The sequence below is a fragment of the Nanorana parkeri genome, unplaced genomic scaffold (genome assembly GCF_000935625.1).
Source record: "Nanorana parkeri isolate BGI_ZX_2015 unplaced genomic scaffold, ASM93562v1 scaffold757, whole genome shotgun sequence".
Classification (NCBI taxonomy): Eukaryota; Metazoa; Chordata; class Amphibia; order Anura; family Dicroglossidae; genus Nanorana; species Nanorana parkeri.
The window spans coordinates 308,636-320,294 of record NW_017307025.1 but is presented as its reverse complement, the minus strand read 5'-3'; the positions used below and the strand labels follow the sequence as shown (position 1 = coordinate 320,294).

Sequence of the window (11,659 nt, the reverse complement as noted above, 5' to 3'; positions counted from 1 at the left end):
GTTTAGAATACATTATAATATTGTCTTCCACAAGTTCAGAATGCACCACACTATTGTCCCCTCTGAGCTTGGCAGATATCAGACCACAGTCCACTATAATTTTAGCATGTATTACTATCTAGGACTAGATTACCCACAAGGCTTAACTAGTCTTAAAGACCATTATTGCTAAGGACTTCACTATGTGGTTGACTTTTAATTGCTTAGTAGTATGAGATTCATTCTTGTGCAGGGCTCAACACTTTCACTTCTAGATTACTGAGCTTTGACAGAATATTGCATGACACATCTATGTATTTATTAAAGTTATGATTTTCTTTATTTTTTTCAGATCGGTTGGTTCCCCTCAAATTATGTTGATGATGACTTTTCGGAGTACTGCTAAATGATTTTTAAATCACCATTAGGATACGCAGACTGAGTGAAACTACTGAAAATAGAATAATTATTTTGTAAAGTATTTAAGGACTTGCTGTAACGACATGCATGTGGATCAAACTTCTTTGTGAAATCACTATTAGGAGGATCTTGAAGACATTTTCCTATTGCGGTCATTCAGCTAACGCCTTGGACTTCTAGGAACATCATCAAGTTATACTTTTTCGTCTAAAGTGCTTTACATTGTTTTAGTTATAAGCTGACTTATTTTACTTACGGTACATCCTTGTTTTCATAACCAGTGAAAGGCACAGTTCACAAAATAAAAAGTGAAAGCTGTGCTGCAATCATCCTGCAGTCTGAGACCGGAAATGTAGATTGGACACTGGCAAAAAAAAACTCATCAGCATTGACAATGTCTATTCATAGAAAGCGAAACCTACCTATCACAACATAGTTTATTTAAAACTCCACAATTGTTGAAACAATCTTCTCAAGGCCAGTTATATGCTTTGTAAGGATTTTTAATCAAAATTTAATATCTGCTTCCTGGAGTTAAATAAACAGGCCAATCCAGTAATCTAATTTCACGTACTGATAAGTGGGTCTGCATTCTCTAATCATTTGATCAGTCCCATTGTTGTACTTTGAGAATTATTTCAGCAGCAGCACCCTTGCAGATCTGTAGCCAAATTATCTCCAGTAATAAAGGGCACACTGTAGTAAACCCATGGACAGAAAAAGATATACAGAACATTTCATTCAAGCTCTGTATAGGTCTCCAGGAAACAGTGAGCAAATCACATAAGCTGGAAATATTTCTGGGGTTGTTCTGTACATAAAATGTAACAAAATGCATCCAGAGACCTGCTAGCAGGAAGTGAAATATTTCTGGGGTTGTTCTGTACATAAACTGTAACAAAATGCATCCGGAGACCTGCTAGCAGCAAGTGAAATGTTTCTGGGGTTGTTCTGTACAAAACCTGGTATAAAATGCATCCATAGACCTGCTAGAAGGAAGTGAAATATTTCTGGGGTTGTTCTGTATAAAAACTGTAACCAAATGCATCCAGAGACCTGTTAGCAGGAAGTGAAATTAAGCAGTTTTGGTAGTTTTTGAATATCCTAGGTGGCTGCAGATTTAAAGGAATAGGATATTTACAAAATATATTTGCTACACAAGCCACTGTATGCTATATCTTTTTTTTTTTTTTGCAGGAGGTTGTAGTTTTCAATTGGAGGTCAAAGGGATGTTATTTGTACTGTGTCTGACAGAACACAATTATTTACAAAAAAATACTGAGCCCAGCCATTTTAATGACAACAGAGGTACCAGCTGCACACATTTGTAAATATATGTAGAGGCCATACAGCACATAAGGTGGACCAAAGCTACTTTGTAAGGCTTGAAAGTTGTTCTGCAGACATTACTTGATCCTTTATACATGCCCAACTCAGCAGAAGCTCCCACTGCCTGAACCTTGGAACAGTACTAGTTCAGCACCACTTCCACAGTTAAAGCTGAACTCCAGGGAGATAAACACCAATTCATGCAGGTAATATTCATTTAAAATAAATATGTGTATTTTAAATCCAACTAGTGAAAGCACCTGCATTGGACTTGGTATCAGCCTTTTGCAAACACCTGTACTACAGAGCTTGCACTGGAAGAGGAAAAAGCATGCACAAGGAGCCAACCAGTTGTGCTGCAGTGTTTGTGTTCTAACAAGAAATATGCTAATGCAGAGGGACAGAGATGAGCTAATCTGTGTGTTGCTTCTCCTTCACTATTCAAGTACAAGTCAGGAGAAGGGATGGATACATATTTATTGAAAAAAATAAATACCATTCTGACATTATTTCTGTGGAGGTTCTCATTCATCCAGGTCATGGTATATCTGTAAAAAATAAGTCAAGGCAACTGGACTTGCTCTATTTTTCTTGAAGACGTTTCACTGGTCATCTAACCAGTTTTCTCAATTCAGAATTACTTGTACAAAAATTCTCTGGGAATAAATATGGCGAATGTCGCTCCAATCCACATAATCTGTTACTCGCAACCAGGTGTTGATGCATTTGCATAATTGTATATTTCAGTGTATTTCCAACTCCATGGGTCTAATTAGATATACCACTGTGCTCTCCCTGTGACACCTTCTTATCTGTGGCCATCCTTACGTCCAGTGTACTCCATGAGACACCTCTCATCTATGGCCAGCTTTCTACCCTAATAGAGTTCAGTAACTACATTTAGGTTACCATCTATGATCAATTCATTCAAAAGGCTGGCTGCATACTCTTATAGTTACACCTTGTATATGGATGTCTGCTGCGGCTGGAAGTGATGCAGGAGTGTGTCAAAATAAAGAGGATTTTGAGGAATCATTCCGGTTATTTGAATTTTGTGCAGTTTGGTTGCCAAAAAAAAGTACAGTATTCATTATTATTTTTAGGGTAGGTTCCAGAATCATGATATTTTCAAATGTTTGTGCCTATGGAAAAAGGTGGGGCAAGCACCCCCAGATTCCTCTGACATGGACTATTCCAAAAGCAATTACAATGATTCGATGAAGTTAATGAACCGGTCCAAAGCGGCTGTCTTTTGTTCAGGAAGTGATGGGATTTGACTAAAAATGACTAAATCTGAAGGATGATGAGAACCTAATTACACCACCAAGGAAGAGCACAGAGGGTCAACCTTCAGACAAGATGAAAGGAGCACCACCAGAGGGGAAAGACTTAACACGGGTAAAACTGAATTCTGAGAAAGCAAAAGCTGAACAACCAGAAAACACCAAAAACAGATGGACCAATGACACACTTTGAAAAGGGGGAAGAAAGGAACAACGCAATATGGTCAACCTAACAAAACCATGGGGAAAAAGAACAGGTTTTAAGAAAAACCCTAACACGAAAGACAGGTCCAAGAAAAAACCAGTCACTCTAAACTGAAAGGTCAAAGTCTGATGGCCCTAAGCGGTAGGGATAAGGGTATAAATATATGTGACTAAGAAAGGTTGCCTCACCAGACAACAAAGTTCACAAAAGGGAGGTAACTCAGAAAGTATGGCATGGTACATCCTAATAACCCAAAAAGGGCAAGAGGAGACCGTTGAGCCCTCAAAAAAAAATATGTAAAGACCGATGGCACAAAGACAATATGATAGGAGAAAGAGTGTGCCAGAAGACACCACCACCAGGGTATGTGGGAATAAAGCACTAGGTCACAGCCCCTGACAGGTAAGATGCGGACCTCCAAGAGACACAGAGGATGAAAATAAAACTAAACTTGTTCTGATTTCCTAGGGGACCCACAGGCCTTCAGCAACAAAATTACGCAACTCCTGCCTACCCTTATCCACCACTGTTTAGTCACGGAAGCTCTGGATTCCCCTAAGATCCAATGAAGCATTGATAGCCATGGAGCAAGGGCCAGGAATCTTAGCCAAAGCACTAGTCTGAATAAGAATAAGAATAGGTGTGTACTTCCCCAGGGGATTGCCAATCACCCTGGGACGGGGGCCCAACCCCACAGTGAAGAGATTTCATGAAGTCTTCTGGATAGGCACTTTCATCCGCAGAAAGTTCCATTGAAGATCTCCATCCACTGCAAAGGCTCAAAGATGCAACCAGGTGCACACGTCACTCCTCTCAGTGCGGCCACTACTGGTTAAAGATAGCCATGTTCCAATGCAGCAGCCTTCTGAAGGACCATCTGTGTGGGACTAACATTCTGGGCAGCACCCATCACTGGAATCCAGGAACTTACCCTGATGCAGAGTGGCATTCCTCTCCTGTCTGGAGACGACGTTACTGCAACACCTACATGGTGAGCAGCAGGGTCTAAAGCAGGAAACTTGGTCAATGTAGGGTCCCCTGACATGAAAACAACGAATTGTTCCAAGGGATCAGACAGTAGTCCCAGGGATGAGTTACTCCTGAAAAATGAAAAGTGCTAACTAAAAGGAAGTACCGGAGGCAAGGTATTATCCTGAGGGCTAAAAGGGCAGCTCACTACTCATGAATGCCAGAGGGAGAGGCCACCCAAGGTCCCTCCAGGATGTAGATATCCCCAGACATGTAGAAATGGGTGAGCACCTTCATGCAGAAATTTTAGACCTTTTGAAATATAAGGCTCCATACATTTGTTTTGCACATGCTCTAAAAACAAACATCCACCCCAGCAGAGGATCCTTCCCTTATGAGGGTGCCAACTCACTCTGCCACATTTTAATAGCTCAGTCACTGCCGACACAGGACAGAGGGCAGGACCAACTAAGCTCATACTGGGATTTGAGGAGGCTTTCCGACAGCATCAGTAGACTCTTTAAAAAGGTAAGCAAACCTTCTACCTCATTGGTGTTGCTCCTATTTAGGTGGTACACTGGTTGATCAACAGTCAAACAGCCTAGAGTTTAACGAATTCCCTCTCAAAAAGGAACATTTCTAGCTCATTCTTAGGTGGGACCTAGGATTGCTCAGGGTACTACCCAACCATATAGAAAGATTTCCTGGAATAATGGGTGTAACTGAAAGGTCTTTGCAGCTGTAGGAGCTCAAAGCCTGGAGACAGACAAACCCCCTCCCCCAAAAAAAAAAAACACCACACACACACAGTGTTCTTAAGGTTTGAAATAACACCCCGTAAATAGACTGTTTGCACTCAGATTTAGAGGTTATATGGACCAGTAGTCTGGACTGATCTAGGGGACACATTGAGGCCCTCTGCAATCAGTGTGCACAAGGAGTTGAGCATACATGGTGATAAATCCAGAGTGGACATGGAGGTCCCTGAGAAAAGGGCCAGTAACTCTGCCTCAACTGACGGAGTTATGGAAGACTTAAAGTGACATTAAACCCTCAGATTTTTTAACATAAAACAATACTGTAATGTGTGCCTTACTGTAATCCATGGTTGTTTCCCTTCTCTTTGCTGCTCTTTCTTTTAAATCAGTATCTCTTCTCATGCTTCTGTTTTGCAGCAGACTGCCTTGTCTCTGAAATGGATACATTGTGTCTGTGTGAAGGTTCACAACCTGAGCCAGCACTACAGGAAGAGGCACTCAGCTGCAAAGGGAGGTTCTCCCCAAGCATGATAAGACATGAGGATTTAAAAGGAAGAGCAGCAAAGAGAAGGGAAACTACCGTGGATTACAGTAAGGCACACATTACAGTATTGTTTTATGTTAAAAAATCTGAGGGTTTAATGTCACTTTAAATGAAGAAGACCCAATAACAATGGAGGTGCTAGGTTTCAGATTACAGATGCCAGTTCCTTTACAAGATACTGAGTAGACACCTCCAGAACTGCTAGGAAAGTATGGTCTGGATTGGGCTGTGTGCTGGACTGTCCCCTGTGCGTTTCTATGCAGACATGTTGTGGCCACATAGGGGTAATGCAACTAGGCCCAAAGTTCAAGACAAGGTTACAATTATTCACATATCAGCAGGACTGTCCCGTGTGTCTTTGGGAAGATATGTGGCCACACAGGGGGTAATGCAACAAGGCCCAAAGTGCAAGGCAAGGCTACAATTATTTACACACCCAAGGAAGCTGGTGCTAATTGAAGTCAGGGGAATGGAGAGGACCAGGTCACTGCACATGGACAGTGGTAGCAGACTGGAGACCAGAGTTACTTGAAAGCAAGATCTGCAGTGGGATGGTGCTTCTGTTCACATTGACTGGCAGAAAAGCGATCACAGAATGTGTATATCTCATTCCACTCAGTGGATGACTTCTAGTGCTCAGTCTGAGTATTAACAAATACCACAATGAACCAGTAGTGGCAGAAAATTTGAAGTGGTGCCCAATGGTGCATCTTGTAACGGTAGCTACTGTTGCTTCAGTACAACAGGCTTTATTCACTGAGTCTTCAGAAACAGGGTCACACCTGGGACTGTGCCACAGCGATGGACCCAGAAAGAACTCTTGTAGCTAACTAAACCAGTACATACATTCCGCAGTGCATTCCAGCACCTAGCCTCCACCTGCCACGCTGCAGACCATGTAGAGGGTGAAGACTATTTGCTCTGCTTTTAAATAGGCAGAGCAATCAGAAAAGAAAAGCTAATACTTTTACAGAAAACGGCATGCCTAAACCAGCCAGGAAAATTATTAAATGTAGGTACAGTGGCCTTTAAAGTTTAGTGCCATTAATATTAGCCATTTAGTTACATCTTCCTCTTCCAGTGACAGCAGCAGGGTAGGTAGCAATGAAAGCTTCCCTTTTCATCAGAAGTATTGAGAGCAGAATTCTTAAAGTTAAAAAGGAGAACTATGAGGTGAGTGCTTTTCACTCACCTCATAGTTCTAGCCGACCTGTGACAATGAGACTGTCACAGGTCAGCTCAGTAGATCGGGAAGTCAGCGAACACATGCCGGTGTTCGCTGACTTCTCAATCCTGTCACGGCTCTCTGCCGTGACAGGGGAGGTGCTGGCTTCCCCCTTCCCCGCTCCGCCAGCGCTGACTAGCGAACGGACGGGGGAGGGTACAGCTGGCTCTGCCTCTAGCTAGGCAGAGCCAGCTGTCACTCACACAGCTGGGCGGATTTCGACATCGATGTCGGGATCCGCTGCGGCGTCTCAGTATCCCGCGAGCTGTAGCTCGCGGTATACTGAGCTTAGGGTGAAGGGAGGACGCTAGTTTGTGTCCTCCCGTTACCCTAAAGGAGGACTATGGGGAAAAGCACGGACTCCAGAGTTCTCCTTTAAAAGTAAATCAGAAAACAAATTAGGTAAAACAAGGAATCCAAACAATGGAACCACCAGTTTGAGGGAAGCACACAGCTAGCAGATGTATTTCTAGCAGTGAATCTAGTGTGACAGTACAAAAGGGACTGCACAGAGGAAATGCACATCTGGCTAAATTCACATGGCACAGCTAGATAATAGCAAAAAGGATCTTCAAGACAATCTTCAGTTCCTTCATCAGACCAGGAACCCAGTGTTGGACCACATTTTCAGATTTCTGTCCAGGAGCTTAGTTTCTTTCCTCCTAAGAGAAGGGCTTATGCTCCAGAATAAAGTACACAAAACAACACTGCTGACCAATAGGTAGGTATTTTATTAGAAATAAGTAGAAAATAATTGAACCCTGAAAAACATAATGCTGACCTGTAAGAATATGTGCAGTGGTCAGCCAATACACCCAAATCATTCACTATCAAATATGGATCAAAGAGACTTCTATACAAGCAGAAGCAAACTACAAATCACCTCAAAGCATAAAAAGAATGGGTCACGTAATGCAGCACTGGCCAAAGGAAGCATCCCATAAACCTTGCATGCCTTTAATCTTGTCATTGACAGGTTCCTCACCCCCCAAACAATGATACATGTGTAACAGGGTGTGTTTTTCATTGCCTTCCACCAATGCAGTAGCCAAAACCATATGCATGAACGGTCTTTTAGGCCTCAGTCACACTGCCGTACAATAAACTGTGTATAGATGAGCAGTGTATTTTCCCATATCCAAATAAATGGCTCCATACACATAGTTGCATATGCAGCCGTATATTTGTGCTGCATAAAAGATGTGCAAAAAAAACCCCCAAACAAACCCCGAGATGCATCCAGGCTCCATATTTTACGTGTGTGTGTGTGTGTGTGTGTGTGTGTGTGTGTGTGTGTGTGTGTGTGTGTACGTGCGCAAATGTCTAAGAATGATGCATTCTGGGATTGCATACAGTGCCCGCATATACGCAATATACAATTTTGCTCTTGCGTTGTGTGCGCGCATGACACCTTAGGCTGCATTCACACCTAGGCGACAGCATTTTTTTGGATGTTTTATGTGAATATATTTAGTCGCGCATTTTTGCAACCAGATTGTGACAAACTGATAACAATGGGCAAACTGGAATAAATCACAGCAAAGGCACATTTTTGAGCATTTCCAGTGAAGTTTATGAGCCAAGAAGCGGTTAACCTGCCAAAAGAAGCTCATAAAGCTTTTTTCCAATGATGGGTGTTTCGCTACAATCGGCAAAACACTCAGATGTGAACCTGACCATAGAAATATAAGGGGATTTCGTTTTGGGTGGGTTTTTGTTTTTAGGGCAGAGAAAGTGCTACAAAATGCTAGATGTGAATGGAGCCCAAGGGTGCTGCTAAATGCTTAAAAGACACCTGCCATGAGAGAAACATTAAGGATGCCAAGATCTGACCTCCAGGTCTGAAAATTCAAGTTGTATGGTCTGTAATCTGCATACTTATTCCAAGTCAGTGGACCAGAAAGTATTAAAGCCTCGAGATCAGCGTTAACAAGTATTCTATCAAGTAGGTGAGCAATGACAGCCCCTAGAATGCTCTGAAGTTAACTCTAAGCTAGGGGCCATTCACACTTTTATGTTTACAAATGTTTGTAAGCCATTTTATTTTTCCATATGTCGGAGTGATAAGATTAAGAAAAAAAAAAAAGCACACACTGCAGAGCATGGCAACAGAAAAATCTTACTTAAAATGCCCGCATTTTTAAATTCAGAAGTGTGAATGGGTCCACAAAGAATAATTTTAATAAAGCTGTGAACAGGTCTTTTAGTGCAATTCTCATGTGATGCTTACATAGTGGACTATAATCAGAGAGCAAAAACAGTAGTTTATCAAGTGCAAGGTTTGTCCCTGAGTAGCTGGCACCCTCCTCAAAAGTACAGATTTAATTGAGGCTCAATAAAGACTTCATAAACCCCTAGATCTAGCATGTCACAAACACCCCAAACTGAAGGCACCAACACTTTGTGAAATGTGAGAAAATCAATTTAAATCTAATGATATCACACAGTATGAGGTCAGCTCAACCAGATCATCTTTAACAGCAAAAAGACAACTGGCTGATAATTCAGTCCTCACAATTGTACAAAATATTCAAGAATTGAACTACAATTTCCTTTAGTTGTCGATTTCCAAAACTTAGTTTACTCCCTCCAATCGGAGTGTCCAGCCGTATTCCACAGGGAAAACACCAGGAGGAATGGATGGCAGTTGAATGATAAGCCCCAACTCTGGGTCTGGTTTCCACTGCAGTTCTCCTGAGAGTCCCAACAAGGTCACCTACAGACAAATACAGAATCAAGGGGAAATGATAAGGAAAAACCTCTATACATAGTGTCGTTAAGCCCTCCTGGGTAGGATTTTGTTTGTTTGTTTGTACCTTGATATTAAAATTCCATTTCCCCTGCAGTACCATCTTCCTCCGGAGAACTGCACAAGATGCACTTTGTTTAATTTTTTTTTTTTTTATTGCACTCCATGTTAAGACCACTTCCCCTTTCTACCTCCTCATACACAAATTAGACAGGTGTTCTAACTCTTACCATCTCTATCTAAAACGTAAAGATTTGGCTCGAGTTTAAAACTTTAGATATCAAATAGTGTATGCTGCATTTTTAATACTCACATTGGTAAATGGAGAGGCTTTTGGTGAAACCAACTTTAACTGATTTTCTTCAGGCCATGTTAGGAAGATGCCATATACAACGGATTCTTTGGAAGTGTACCTGGGGAGAATAATAATTTTAAAAAACCACAACATAGACCATCCTTGTTAAAAAGTGATAAAACAAAAGTAATTTGTTTTAGTTGCGAGAGGGATAACCTAGATTTTACCAGTGACATTAGGAAATGCAAACACTTCACAACAAAAGGTTATAATTCTTTAGTCAGTATGGCCATTTTGCATTGAAATGGAAACCTGTCGTCAGGATGGCTGTTACAGCTCTCAACCTGTATTGAAAGCTTCCATTGTTCTATTCCTGGAAGCAATGCTGTTACACATGACTTTGTATGACGCTGTCCCTATTCTCAAGCAAACACTGCTTCTGCCTGTAACATTAGCACCTGTCTCTTCTAAAAGGACTTTAAACCTATAAAAAGGTAGCCCAGCAGAGCATGATGACATAAGTGTTCAATAGGTTTTATACAGCACTTACCAAACACCGCATGTAGTATTTTCTTTCTGCACTCGCCAAGGTTTAGAGGCATAAATTGCCTCACCATTGATGTCCAGCCATTTTCCTATATTGAGAAGTCTCTCTTGAAAAATTGGCATGATCAAGCCCTCTTTGCTGGGTCCCACATTTAAGAGATAATTTCCTCCAAAACTCACAGTCTGCACAAGGTCCTGAGAGGAATTATATTCAAATATCAGAAATCACAAAATACAGTTTTAGTAGAGGAAATAAATAAAAATTATAGATATATAGATAGAATACCACCTGTAAGGGAAACTTTTTTTTGTTTTTTGTTTTTAAATCAACAAGGGGGCTTAGAGGAAGGGGTAGTAAATCCAGGCATACACCCTAGGTATGCCTGGCCCTAACCATTTATGCCCAATTAACAGCTAAAATAATTGGTAGGTGTCAGACTAAATCACCATCATAGGTAAAGAGAGTTGCCATGGTAATAACTTTCCACCGAATAAGGGCTTGTTCACACAAGTCTGTTGAGCTGTGTTTTTCACACCACTGCACCTATAATGGTATGAACAGGGTACAAACTATTGTATTCCATCTCCCCTGTTCATACCATACATGTGCAGCGGTGTGCAGAAAAATGCAGCTCGGACATGGTTTTAACAAACCCAAAAAAGTACGACAGACTCCTAGAAAATATGTCTGATAGTGGGAAAGGAAACATAGTTTCTTACCAATTTGCCTTTCTTCTCCATGGAAATGCTGGAGAATGCACTTGAACATAGCAAAAATGGTGTGCATTCGTACAGGAGTGTCAGATGAAGGCCTGCAAAGATCTTGCACAACAGTTTAAAAACGATGCATTTTAACTCACTGATATAATGTTTCCTTCATCCATAATCTGAGACAACTCCATATTACGTCGATAGCCCCATGAATAGTGGTCTATGGATGTGCATTTCTCCCATTTGTGGTCAGGCAGGGTAGTGGGACTGAACTTATCAGCACAGTTATAATATCCTCCATGATGGCATGAGCAGTTACTTCCCCATCGGTCATTCACCACAACTTTGTCCTAAAAAGAACAAAAAAGAATTTGCATTCTCGCAATACTGATATTTAATTAAACTTAGATTTGTCTGAAGCAGTCTGATATGCCACAATCACAAAACAAATTCACTTTTTGTATAAAGGCAACATACATGTTTATAAATGTGGCTTGTCCCTTGTGGATCTGCAGTGATCACCTACATCCTAAAATGTTGCGATATGGGAAGCAGTTAAAATAAATAATATGATACCTTAATGGGGCTGTCGTTGTAAAGCCATGCCAGAAAATCAGTGGAATTCCAGTAAGTATCTGGTGATTCC

At 41.2% G+C, this 11,659-nt stretch overlaps 2 protein-coding genes across 2 annotated transcripts in view; one reads left to right on the top strand and one right to left on the bottom strand.

Moving 5' to 3' along the window:
• VAV1 (vav guanine nucleotide exchange factor 1) overlaps positions 1–645 on the top strand; it is a 59,898-nt gene extending 59,253 nt beyond the window's left edge. The window contains exon 26 of the mRNA XM_018564499.1: positions 332–645. Coding sequence (XP_018420001.1) covers positions 332–385 — 54 coding nt within the window. The 3' untranslated portion in view covers positions 386–645. The remainder of the gene's footprint in view (positions 1–331) is intronic.
• An 8,637-nt stretch (positions 646–9,282) lies between these two features.
• FUCA1 (fucosidase, alpha-L- 1, tissue) overlaps positions 9,283–11,659 on the bottom strand; it is an 11,923-nt gene continuing 9,546 nt past the window's right edge. Inside the window, 5 exon segments of the mRNA XM_018564520.1 lie at positions 9,283–9,428; positions 9,775–9,874; positions 10,307–10,497; positions 11,163–11,363; positions 11,590–11,654. Of these exon segments, the coding sequence (XP_018420022.1) occupies positions 9,288–9,428; positions 9,775–9,874; positions 10,307–10,497; positions 11,163–11,363; positions 11,590–11,654 (698 nt within the window). The 3' untranslated portion in view covers positions 9,283–9,287.